Raw genomic sequence first — 13678 nt, 5'->3', positions numbered from 1 at the left:
AGGGAGGTGCGGCAGAGGGTGGTGGGGCAGAGGGAGGTGGGGCAGAGGGAGGTGGGGCAGAGGGTGGTGGGGCAGAGCGAGATGGGGCAGAGCGAGGTAGGTCAGAGGATGGTGGGGCAGAGGGAAGTGGGGCAGAGGGAGGTGAGGCAGAGGGTGGTGGGGCAGAGGGAGGTGGGGCAGAGGGTGGTGGGGCAGAGGGTGGTGGGGCAGAGGGTGGTGGGGCAGAGGGAGGTGGATCAGAGTGAGGATGGGTCAAAGGGTGATGGGGTAGAGGGAGGTGGGGTAGAGGGAGGTGAGGCAGAGTGAGGTGAGGCAGAGTGAGGTGAGGAAGAGAGAGGCGGAAGAGAGGGAGGTGGAGCAGAGGGAGGTAGGTCAGAGGGAGGTGGGACAAAGGGTGGTGGATCAGAGGGAGGTGGGGCAGAGAGTGGTGGGTCAGAGTGAGGATGGGTCAAAGGGTGGTGGGGTAGAGGGAGGTGGGGTAGAGGGAGGTGGGGTAGAGGGAGGTGGGGCAGAGGGTGGTGGGTCCGAGTGAGGTGGGACAAAGGGTGATGGGGTAGAGGGAGGTGGGGCAGAGGGTGGTGGGTCAGAGTGAGGTGGGACAAAGGGTGGTGGGGTAGAGGGAGGTGGGGTAGAGGGTGGTGGGTCCGAGTGAGGTGGGACAAAGGGTGATGGGGTAGAGTGAGGTGGGACAAAGGGTGGTGGGGTAGAGGGAGGTGGGGCAGAGGGTGGTGGGGTAGAGGGAGGTGGGGCAGAGGGTGGTGGGGTAGAGGGAGGTGGGGCAGAGGGAGGTGAGGCAGAGGGAGGTGGGGCAAAGGGCACACAACAGTCCACACAGAGACGAATGGAGAGTGCAAGCAGGGAAGTCGAGCTAGAAAGTGGGTGGAATGAGGCCATGGAGGGATTTGAGGGGAGGACAAGGAATTTAATTGGAGCTGCACCAATTTATTTCCCTCAAGGTTTTTGAGATCCATCAGACGGAGGAGAACTTTCTGCCTGGGCTGAATTCAAACCCGCATCCCAGAGGGGTACTCAGCATAGTGCACCACCCAACTTCCTAGATTTCTTCTGTTTAACTATAAATCTGATAAAAGCCTTGAGCTGATTTGAACTCCCTTCATTTGCCAATTTCTTTTAGTGCTTTCTACTGAGCAGAATTTGAAGGTTTGTTTAATAGTTCTTTAAATACTAGTTCCGAAGCAAAAAAGCTTGTTGGAAACTTTCCAATTTCCCCTTTATTTTTGAAGGGACACTGTCTTTATCGGGAAAAAAAAATTGTAAAAGCTTTTCTCTTCTTTATTTATAAACGTGCCCAATGTTATGGTATGAGTCACATTAAAAAATATCATTGTACATTGACATTGACATTGGGATAGATATTCCCTCTTTGGTGCTCGGGCATAAAGCATCACCTGGGAGGAGCTCAAAGAGAAAAATTGAGCACAGCCACAACACAGCCCATCCCGATTTTCTACCCATTGGTTTGGAAACAGCCGAATGTACTGCTCATTTTCAAAAAAGATGACAAAACAGTTGCAGTTAGCTACAGACTCATTAGCCTTACTTCAGTACTGTGCACAATAATGGACTTGATTATCGGGAGTAAGCTCAGAGATGACAACCATCTAGTAAATAGCAGCCAATATTGTTGCAGAATGACGATCCCGCCTGACCAACCTCCCTAACCTTTATGAGGAAACTATATCCCAAGTGGACAGTGGAAAATGCTATGACATGGTGCACTTAGATTTTCAAAAAGCATTTGATAAAGTTCCTTCCAGTTAAACTCAAAGCAGTGGGGTTTTAGGTTAAAATTTTGAAATGATCACAGCGGGTACTTGTTGGAGGAGCTATGTCAGGGTGGAAGGATGTTAGTGGGGGTGGGCGGGGGGGCTGGGGAGGTGGGAGGGTGCCCCAGGGATTGGATTCAGAAAGTCAATGCAAATTGGTTAAATTTGTTAATGATACCAAATTAGGAGGCGTAGTTGAGTCTGAGGAGACACCATGGCAATCACACAATATGGGTGAATTTTTATAGGGGTTCTTCTGATCGTCTGCTGTAACTTTGGTGGAAGAGCCGTGGAAACCCCAGAGAAACAGCTTAAATGTAATTTAATACAGACACGCGTAAAGTACTCCACGTAGGGAGGAACTGGAGAAAATTAGGCCTTTTAGCCTTGAAAGGAGACAACCGGGAACTGACCTTGTAATCTAGCACATAGTCTGGAAAAAGTCTGTTTAGAATATGTCTTCAAACTAAACTGAGAGTAGGACAAAGGAGTGCAAGTTCATACTTGTAAAAGGCAAATTTAGGACTGATGTCAAGAACATGTTCTACAAACTAAAAATGATCAACGTGTGGAATGGACCTGTGGCTAAAGAAAGAAAAGGAAGAACTTGCATTTATATAGCGCCTTTCACAACCTCAAGAACCTCCCATAGTGGTTTACAGCCAATTAAGTACTTTTGAAGCATAGTCGCTGTTGTAATGTAGGAAATGTGGGAAATTGCACACAGCAAGGTCCCACAAACAGCAATGTGATAATGACCAGATAACCAGTTTTTTTAAAGTGGTGTTGGGTAGACTAGTGAAAGCAAAAACCCAGGAATCATTTAAGTAACAACTGGATGCCATGATGGGGGATCTCTCGGGATAGGTGAAGTTAAATGGGTCAAATGACCTTTCTCATCCAATTTATTTTGTGATCTTGCGAGTAGGGTTGACTAAATGATAAATTGGAACAAGGTTGATTTAACTAATGACTTTTTCTCATACTATTGATTCTAATATTATTTATTGAGTTACATTCCATCTTTGGGGCGTGGAAAATTTTGTAACTCTAACCACACCATCTATCTGACTGATAACCAATATCCTGTACAGTTAGAATAATTTGACTCTAATAAATCCCTTAACTCTAACCGAGCAAGAATGATACCTGAGAGAGACTGCCAACTACTGCCAAATAACAGGCAATGTTGTGTTGCAGGGTCACATCTCCCAGGACCTGGTTTAAGATAGGCACAAACTCATTTTGTGCATGAGTCTTGCAGCCATCAGAAAGAAAAGACTTCATTCCATTGGTCTGGGCTAAATTGAAGACCCAAGTCTCAGAGGGGGTAAAACAGTATGCAGGTCCACTGCACCACTCAGTCCCTGTAATCATATCACATTATCAATCTCAAACACAGACCTATTGGAACCGAGATCCAATCTAATCGGGAAACTTGCTGCTCAGGCTCTGAAATCAAGTAATAATGGTATAACACACGTCTGGTTACATATATTGACAAAACAGACTCAAAGAAATGATGACTGGAATTTAATTTTTTAAATTTTATTTTGGTCAGCAGTTCAATTGGCACCAAGAATTAAAACAAAATCTATTTGCACAATGCACTTTAACAAACGATTGATCCAATTACATTATTATTTACAGAAATGACAGTTGTGTGCTTTCCTCCAATTTTCACATTTTCGTGAAATGGCTGGGATTATGTAATGAGCGCAATGTATTAAACTTACTTGAGGGGGCCGTGAAGCAAAGTTTTCAAGTGTTACCTCCAATCCCGAGAGTCTGATCACAGCCACAGCCATTTTTGTTTGTTGGTGACCCGTGCAAGGCGCCTTCGCTCTTTGAGTTGGCCATTGGAGTTAATATCTTCCATCTCTGTAAATTTTCACTTACAGTCACCAGTCTGCTCATTTAGTTTTGCTGAGAATATTATAATGGTGTTAGCCGACAGGAAGGAAGTGTTTTATTGAGAAAAGTGCTAGTGTGCAATCCTCCTGTGTATATTATAACGTATTTTAACTATAGAGCCACCGCTGGAGACTTGAGGCTGGTGGTAGCATTTTCAAATCAAAATTGTGCAACAAATAAATCTATAAATAATGAGTACGTGCGTCATTTTCTTAAGAAATGTTTTGTCATGCTGTCATTTATTTCTTCCAAATCTATTCCATAATATTGAGGAACGCTGCCTTGAGGTTACAAAATAGAAAATCTGCATGTGTTTAGTAAGGAATTTATTTTTATTATTATTCAGAAGCCTAGATGAAAGGCCCATGGTGCAGTCCATCACCGGGTTGAAAAGAGATGAGGTAACTCAGGAATAGGTGACCCCACACTTGGCGGTGAAAACGTTGCAGACTGTCGGAGGAAGCGAAGACTTAAGGAGGTGAGAAGTTCTACAGTTTTGATGTATCGGGACAGAATGAGTGGGAGATAGTATGAGGAGTTTTGATTTCAACACCAGGATGCAGAGAAGAGGCAGAGCACATATTTGGAATTGAGGGAGGGACAAGAGACAAAAGTTAATTGACAATAGTAATATTAATAAAACAGTAAATGACAAGGGAGGGTGTAGCAGAGAGGTTGGAGACCAGAGGCAAAGGATGGATCAGTTATCTGGTGACAGCTTTTTGTTGTATTTTCAATGGCTTCACAGAAATCTCTTTATTTAATGCCCGTGGAATTTCTACTTTCTCTTAGATGAAGAGCAGTTATCTTCTTGTTCTGTAATACATGCATTCATTACCTTATTAAGAGCGTAAAAACTATTGAAAATGACTTGTACATACAGTACTTTGAGATGCCTATCTGTGTTACGGGTAATGCAGCTACTATATTATACACTGAATGCATTATATCTTAATAATCAACCGTAGGTTATTTCTCAATAAACTTGCAGTAGAATGGCTGCATAATCATTAATTCTCTTGTGTGACTGTCCTCACCAACTGAGACTATGGAGCACACTGACAGTCAGCAACTGCCCTGTTAGCACAAAACCCAGCCACAAAAGAGTAAGACTTGCACATAGAACTGGACCAAGTACTAACAGATACAAGGAATCTAATCTTGGGGTCTGGTCCAGGAGATACTTATAAAATGCCTAAGGTTTGCACTAATGGTTTGTGATGCTCTCAGCCAGTTTATTGCACCCTAATCACACCCTCCCCCCCTGCCCCCCCTCCCCGCCCTGGTATCCATTATTCCCTAAATCAAGAACAAAGTGTAATATAAAACTGACTAGGCAAATAATACAATGGCACCCTAACAAAGAGCAGGCATTTTTAATATTAACTGCAGTGTTTTTTTTTAGATTTTAGTTATATTGAAGAATTTTTCAACTAGAAATATGAGCGAACTGTAAAACTCGATACCCACCCATTCATTGCCAATAGACAGAAAATCTAGCCTTTGTCTTGGTTGAATGTAACTGAGACCATTGGTAGTAATATGTTGGCAACACGAGAACATTTATCAATCTACCAGTGCTAATAAATAAAATCTATTCGTACCAAGCTTGATGTATTTTATGTCATTAACCAACTACTGTTATTTATTAATTAGTGATTATTTCTTTCTGAGTGCTAAATTGTCCCCTGATTTGATTGAAATACCCACATTCTCCTCTACCTTGAGTGTGTCAATGTGTGGGGACAGAGTGGGGAGGAGGGTGATGCTAAATTGAGCTCAGGCTACTCCCACAGGGAAAATCGAAGAGCAACTCACCCAAACCCATTCTTGCATGCCTCCTTGTGGTTGGTTATAGAACAGCATTGGCAAAGGCCCGGCAGCAGCTGTCACACACCCCAGCATCTCAGTCAGGAAATGGCACAAGAGAGATACGCAAACAGGAGGATGAGAAAAATCTTTTCAAAACGGGTGCCAAACAGAAGAAAAAAATAAATATAACGCCAAAGTTCCTTGACAAATCTTTCTTGAGGATTACTGGCACATACTACAGGAATGTTTATTAGTTAGAAACGCAATTAAATAAAACCTGAAAGGTGCGCCAAATAGCTCCGATTGGCTAAGATTTGTTGCTATGTTTCACTCAGTCCAAGAGCACAGTTCAACCCCAGAACTTCTGCCAGGAAACTGGAAAGCTCACAGTAAGTGGAAATAAATTACAAGTGTAATAATAACTCCATACAGTGATTGAGTCAAAGACATGTGCTTGTTCATGTTTTAGCACAGCGTCATCCATCTTTGTACTGTACCTAAATGGTGCCAAGAGTGTTAAAATCCACATTGGACGCATACCTTCTTATTCAACTCATAGACTATGTCTGAAGGTCCTGAAAACAGATTTGTCAAACATAACCATTTTTAGATATTGCTCATTCAGAACTTGGTGTTCCACCCTAAATCAGATGTCAATGTCATCTTGCCGCCGCCTGCTGCTTAGACTGCTGGCTGGGCTAATAGGCCTTTGCCCATGAGTTGAGGTTTGGTCTACTTTATCAGGGACTTCATTCAAGAAGTTAAACGGCTGCATGTGCACTTGTGGCATGGGATTGACCTTTTGGTCTGCCAATCTCTGCTCCGTAGTATAGTTCGTCCAATTCTGTTCAGTAGAAGACTTGTTGCAGCTCTGGTATGGTCCATGAGTCCCTTCCACTGATGTGTACATGTACTCTATTGGCATTGACTCCTTTTCAATGTAGGAAACCACTGGAAAGTCGGGCGATTTTAGATAGAGTCGTTTATTGGAACTGGTTTGAACACTTTTGATAATACATTTGCCAACGAGGTGGAACACTTCCAGAAAGTTTAGCAGGAGTGATACCAGAGATACCACAAACATAAATAAAATGAAGATAGTCTTTTCTGTGGGACGAGATATAAAACAATCCACTTTGTGTGGACAGGGAAGTCTTTGACAGACGTAAATGGCAGGCATCACAAAGCCATATAAACACCACTGACCGAACAGAAAGCTAACTTCAAATAACATTTTGAAGATGATGCTTAGTGTGTAGGTACACATCAGTGCTCCCTTAATTCTGATCTTTCCTGACTCATTAATGCCATACTTTAGCTTTTTTCTTTCAATATCTTTCACGATGAGTTCAGTTTGGCTGTCTTTGCTCGGCAGGGACCTCAGTGCCTCCTCTTTCTGCTTCAGCTTTTCTTCCTTCCTCGATATGTGCATCACGTGGCCCAAGTAGATAAGTGTGGGTGTTGACACAAAGAGGATCTGCAGCACCCAGTAGCGGACGTGTGAGATTGGAAAAGCCTTGTCGTAGCAGACATTCTCACAACCTGGCTGCAGTGTGTTGCAATTAAAATCCGACTGCTCATCACCCCACACGTATTCTGCGGCCGTGCCCAGGATCAGAATCCGAAAGATGAAGAGGACAGTGAGCCAGATTTTACCAATCACAGTCGAATGTTCCTGTACTTCATCGAGGAGTTTTTCCAAAAAACTCCAGTCTCCCATCTTCTCGGTCTCTTTTCTGTCAATGGAAAAACAGTCACTCTTTGCTGGTCATGGGCTATATTTTTGCATTAGTTCAACAACCAAAGCATAGTTCAAAAGTGTTAATTATTTAATCTTTAATAGCCAGTTATACTATACAGTGGGGGTAATATTGACTTTGTGCAGATCAGATATGATATAATTGAATACGGAACAAGTTCAAGGGGCTGATCTCCTGTTCCTATGTTCCTAATGAAATGACACAATCTGCTATTGGATTATAAATTTAGTGAACAAATCCCTACATTTGCCCCATTAGCAAAATGGAGCATTGACTTCAATTGAAATAAAAATTGGGAGAGAAGTAAAACGGGCTGCTGATTCGCTATTGCCCGTTTTACACGATCGCACCTCAACTCCATTTGCTCCATATCCCTTGATACTCTAACATAACAAAAGTCTATCGATCTCTAGCTTGAAAATTTCTATTCAGCCAGCATCCACAGCCTTTTGGGGAAGAGAGTTGCAGGTTTCCACTACCCTTTGTGTGAGAAAGTGCTTTCCGATTTCACTCCTAACTGGCCTAGCTCTAATTTTAAAGATTATGCCCCCTTGTTCTGGATTCTCTCACAGTGGAAATAGTTTCTCGGCAATTCCTCTTTCGAATCCCTTAATCATTTTAAACACCTTGATTAGATTACCTCTGAACCGTCTAAACTCAAAGGAACACAAACCAAGTTTATGCAACCTGTCTTCATAATTTAACCCTTTAAGCCCCGGTATAATTTTGGTGAATCTGCCCTCCACGGCCAATATATCCAGTTGTGGTGCCCAAAACTGAACGCATTACTTCAGGTAGGTCTGAGCAAGGGTCTATACAACTGATGCATTACTTCCTCATTTTTGTATTCCAAACCCCTTGAGATAAATTGTAAACAATTTTACAACACCAAGTTATAGTCCAGCAATTTTATTTTAAATTCACAAGCTTTCGGAGATTTTCTCCTTCCTCAGGCAAATTTGCCTGAGGAAGGAGAAAATCTCCGAAAGCTTGTGAATTTAAAATAAAATTGCTGGACTATAACTTGGTGTTGTAAAATTGTTTACAATTGTCAACCCCAGTCCATCACCGGCATCTCCACACCTTGAGATAAAGGCCAACATCCCATTGATTGATGAGGACTCCTTGGGCATGTTTGAATCTCCACACATAGTAATATATATATATATATATACATAGAGTGAATGTATTCCAGCTCCACACTCAAATAACTTATTCATTTGTAAACTTGTATGTAGGATTGTCAATTGTATCCAGCTATTGAATGTAATAGCATGAAGCTTATTTGGCAATTTCTATTTCAGCTGATCTAAGAGGAGAACAGATGGAGTTTCAAAGAGTCAGGAATTCTTTCACAATTCTGTTATGCGATCAGTCAAAAGATTCTGTTTCTCGTAGTGCTTGAGACTGTTGAGACACATTGAGACTGTTTCATGCAAAATTCTGGTATCAAAAGTGGCACGAGAAGATGAAATCTACCAAATTTGCCATGCCAGGGAGCAGTACTTTGTTTAATGAGCTATCAGACACCGTTATATTCTTCAGAAGTCATTCTTATTAATGGTATTTGATCCATTACAAACTGTTTTGTTGTGTGTCTGTTCAGATTTTTTACACTTTTACTATTAATGCTTCATATTTTTATTTAATGTAAATAAATATTTTAGTGCATAAATTTGTGTTTAATATCCAAGATTACATAGCATGAGAGTATGTTAAATCCAGCAACTATGCCAATCTTCAGATATGCACCTCTGCTAAGGGAAAATGATAAATGTGGTATTGTGTGGTGTGTGGATTGTAAAGGACAAGGCTTGCATATGGGACCTACTGCTAAACTGTTAAGGAAAAACACTCCAGTAAAACCCCAAATTGTAGCAGTTACACTTTTAACCACGCAAGCTGTTGTTCTGGTATAATTCTGGTAAATTACATTCTTTACATTGATGCTGTCAATCACACACAGTCAAATTATCAGAGTAATGTGTGGCACTTGATTGTAACCAACCCATAAATAACCCTCAGTGCTTTTTGGCAAAGAATCAATGTGAATTGATCACTTTTATTGTGCTATTGAACTTGAACCAAGCAGAGTGGGACCTGGCTTTGAATTCATCTGTAAGAGAGACTGAACACTGACTCTCGAAACAAAGTTTGGGCTCCACTGCCCTTCCTTTCTGTGTATTATTATTTCCCACAATTGTTAATTGTGATGTTATTGTTGTGCCACGCACCCACTGGACCTGGGATTTGTATCTGTGACTCCTTGGGCTCTTTCCACTTGACTTGTTGATGTTTGTGAGGTTTTATAAAGCTTTGGACTTTTTTTTGAGGGGGGAGCAATAATTCTCGGGCTGCTCCCTCCAGTGAAAGTTTGATTCTGGTGTTTCAAGACATTTCTCAACACCTTCTTGATTATGTAAACTCTGTTAACGTATGATTTATACAAAGCATGTGAATCTACCACCACTGCTATAGAATTAGGGTGTTATGCAGAACCAGAAAGCAGTTTCTAAAGCACGGAGCTGTCAGAATGAACACAAATATTGTGTCTGGTTCTTTCTCTGCTGCAGGAAATTTTACTACCGTTCTCAAAAGATTAATGAGGGAACATACAGCAGGTGCAAAAGAAGCTAAGACATGGCAGTGTGATTTATTCCATGATGTGACAACACTGTAGCTGGAACTATGGGGCTGATAATTCAGTAAAAAGCCCTGTGTTTTTGGGCACGGAGACTTGAGGCCTACTCTGTGCCCCACATGCAACAGATTGTGTATAAGGCTCAGAAAGGCCCCTAGATTCATGAAGGGGTAACCCAAAAATGTGTCTGAACGATGCTCTAGACGATAAGTGTCTGCTTCAAGGAAAACCTTTTCAAAAATGGAAGGACTTTACTTTACTGCTGAGTGTCTCTGTCCTCCACAGAGGGTCACTCTTCATTGCTGGGACCTCCTGCTACATAGCCTCCCATACTCGATCTGGGAATTAGGCCGTTCTCTAAAAAAATCAGGCACAGCTTTAAGGGCAATGAGCAATCCTTTAATAATTGCTGGTACCCAATAACCCTAACCCAAACACGTAGGTGCTCTCCCAGCACATCAAGTGCTATGTGATGGAAGAACTGTCCAGATATTTAAATTAGCTGACTTTGTAAAATGGCGTGAGGTTGGTCTGTAGCCCTCAATGCATGGCCCACTCTGCTAGGCCCATTTTATCCACCCTGAGGACTCCTCCCATGAAATCATTGCTAAAAAACTGATGGATTCACACAGCCCTGTGTATGGAATTGCTATCAGCAAGATTACTGTTTCTATCTGAACAATTGCCAATGATAAATTTGCCAACCTATTTGTCAACTTTGCCTTTGTGTGGAGTCAGAAGTCATTGTTCTATGACCCACTAGTGAAAAAAGCAACACATAGGAATGAAATGGATTTTACAGATTTAATATTTCTTCACTCAAAGGATGATTAAGGTATTGCCCGATCACATCTGGACCGACAGTGGCAATGTTGCTGTAATCTCCATGATCTAAAATCCAATCGTCCTCATACCTGTTCTGGTCGGTATCTATAGCAGGGAGCAGTGGGAATAGCTGAGTTGTTCATTGCTGAGGAAGGGGCTTCATCTTACACTCATGGTGGTATAAGGCACTGCTTTTCAAACTTTTAGGGACCCCCTACAGATCTCCCAGGGACCCCCGTACAAAACAGACACCCTCCCTGGAATCCTCTGTAAATATCGACATCCTCCCAAGGACACCCTGCAAAACTGACACACTTCCAGGCACCCATTGCAAGTGTTGATATCCTCCTAAGGACTCCCTTCCCTAATGACTGAAAGACAGTACAGGTCACCTGATGCTAACATGGTACTGAGATTTTTTTAAAACTAGTATACGACAACAAAAAGCATATGTTAGTAAATCAACAAAAACAGTAAAAATGTAGAAATCTGAATACCCTGGAGACCCCCTGGGATCCCTTTGCATGCCTCCCCCCACCGAGAGGAACCAGTTTGAAAATCTAAATGGCTGTATTCCCTGTTCTGTATTCAGTCACAAAAATCAAAGGAAAGAAAACCAAATCCTAACAGAGAATTTCAATCTCCTGCAATAACAACAAACCCCAATAAATAGTCTGTAAAAACTTCAGTGTGCAAAACAGAAATTGAAAAAGTACAGTATTATAGCTTCTACTTATCTCTTCCTGTCATTCAGGCATAAATAACACTCACAGTATTCGCCCTTACATATTTACTGTACAATGGAAACCTAGTTTTTGAAAGTAAGAAGGTACTTGATCTTTCAACTCTGTGGAGATAGAATAATTCATCTCTTCCTTGAGGAATTTCTCTCAGATTGAACTGTAACTGTAATGATATTTTGTATTATTGAGCATACCATTCTTCTTTCACTGATTGAACAGGGAGTAAAATTCAATCACTTACCAACAGTAAGTTAAAAAAAGAGACAGAACGCTGTAAGCTGACACCCGTCCTTCAGGGTTGCAATGTTCCACTAACAATGTTTCTCAGAGTTGAAACATTTAAAGGGAAACCTCCCTCAACGTCACCGCTGATGTACGCTGCTGTATCAAGAGTAATATTGTTTTTAATGGAAGATGTGGTTCAGCAGGAATGCATGAGTCCAGCACGGCTCACTGCTTCCATCGACAGGAAGGAAATCACCCCCATTAACAACCTCGCTGTCTGCTTCTCTCAGGACGACAGCTCCAGCGATGCTAACTGTAAATCCTGTAGCTCCAGCCTTCTGGCTCCAAAAAAAAAGTTTGACTGGGGGCCTTTTAATCCTTCGGTCTTGGAATCCAGTGTTCTTTGTTGGAGAGGGACTTGTTGCTCAGACCGGGGGGCTGGGATGGGGAAGGTCATGGAGCAGCCTTTTGCTTTTTGAGTTTAACGATTGACGTTGTGAAAATCCTAGAGGTTTAGTTTCCCACAGAAAGGGTTAAAATTTACCAAGTACTCCACGGAAATCTCAGAGGATTGGGAGGCATATTAAGGTAGGGACGATCAATTCAGGTCACCTGAGGTGGATGCTTTGGGAAGAAAAGGTTCAATATTGGGAGGGTTAGGAGATCAGATTGCTGAATTTCTATGGGTCAAATGATCTTTTCTCATCCTTAACTTTTCCTGTGTTCTTATATAGCCAGGAAAATGTAAACTACCTCATGAAGAGTTCCTTGTATCCTCACGACAGGGAAATAGAATCCACAGATGGATACTGCCTTAAGACTCTCAAGGAAGCATAATTAACCCCTTCCTCAGATCACCAGCTTCCCACGCTTTACTAAGGCTGGATTTTTGAAGTTTCTGTATTATGTCTCTTAAACTTAGTAAAGAAACACAACGCTAACCTCCCAGGCACAAAAATAGCAGCCAGTTTCTGGACTTAAAATAGCCTGAGATTTTAGATAGTATGCGTGAAGTTGTGGGAACAGATGTAGATGGCAAAACTTACAAAAATACCAGTGAGAGTGGTCATAATCCGAAAATAACGTCCAATTGCTGAGGATGGATTGTTCCGACCGAGCACGAGTCAGCCCCCTGAGCTCATCCACCCAAGGTCTCAGAAGTACCCCAGGCGCCTATATTTTTAACTGACTGTGCTGAGTATTTGTAGTCAGCTCTGTGACAGTGGGTGCTTTTAGCTGCCTTTTTGGGGTGGGGGCTGTTTTCTAGGTTCGGCTGTTGTTGGTGTAACCCACTTCAGTACTTTATTGGCACATAAAGAAGATAATCATGAGTGCGGATGTTGCTCCCATTGTTAATCAACGAGAGCACGTGCAGATTTGTTTGTTAGGTTATCTGTCCACTCTAATTATTTAAGATGCTCCATGGAGGTGTATTAGTGTCCATGTTAATCTGGTGCCTCTTGGAGAGACTTCCCCCCACTTTAGAATTGGATGATCAACTTTCCCAATAAAGGGAATTGAGACAAGAAACTTTTAACATAGAAGTACTTCCTATTACAAATTGGGTAGCCAGGTGGTGAAGCATAGAATACTGGAGCCTGGTCTTCAGTTGCTTCCAAGCCTTTATTCACCCAGCTCAACATTAGACACCCTCCTATAAATGGGTACAAGAGAGTCCCCAATTGACAACCCCCGAATACAATTAACACTAATTGATACACATCACATAGATACAATTAACACTTCCATGCATCATTCACTTTTTAATCTATGCATGTTCCGCTCCACCCCTCCCTCCCAAACTATTCTCTCCCCTCCCCATCCCTTCAGCTGACACCAGCACTTGTTGGGATAGCTTCTATAAGTGGCATCAGCTCACCTCACTCAAGGGGTCAATCTTCAAGGCGTAAGGTTATACAGTGAGTATTCCCACCTGGTTGGTGAGATGCTCTGCGATGATTTAAACCATGA

At 42.1% G+C, this 13678-nt stretch overlaps 1 protein-coding gene across 4 annotated transcripts in view; it reads right to left on the bottom strand.

Moving 5' to 3' along the window:
* Positions 1–12633, bottom strand: part of LOC137342528 (gap junction alpha-4 protein-like) — an 87148-nt gene extending 74515 nt beyond the window's left edge. For 2 of the 4 annotated variants that reach the window (XR_010967283.1, XR_010967285.1), the window contains exons 1-2: positions 11724–12633; positions 5520–7249 (exon numbers count right to left, since the gene is read on the bottom strand). Coding sequence is in view for 1 of the 4 variants with exons in the window: in XM_068006462.1 (XP_067862563.1) it covers positions 6160–7233 (1074 nt within the window). In the remaining 3 variants the exon portion in view is untranslated. Of the gene's footprint in view, positions 1–3314; positions 4518–4989; positions 7250–11723 lie in introns of those variants that run through there. The other 2 variants (XR_010967284.1, XM_068006462.1) reach the window with 2 other exon arrangements.
* Between the last annotated feature and the right edge of the window lie 1045 nt (positions 12634–13678).

Source organism: Heptranchias perlo, chromosome 26 (genome assembly GCF_035084215.1).
Source record: "Heptranchias perlo isolate sHepPer1 chromosome 26, sHepPer1.hap1, whole genome shotgun sequence".
Classification (NCBI taxonomy): Eukaryota; Metazoa; Chordata; class Chondrichthyes; order Hexanchiformes; family Hexanchidae; genus Heptranchias; species Heptranchias perlo.
The sequence above is the reverse complement of the archived record's forward strand: the minus strand, read 5'-3'. Positions and strand labels throughout refer to the sequence as shown.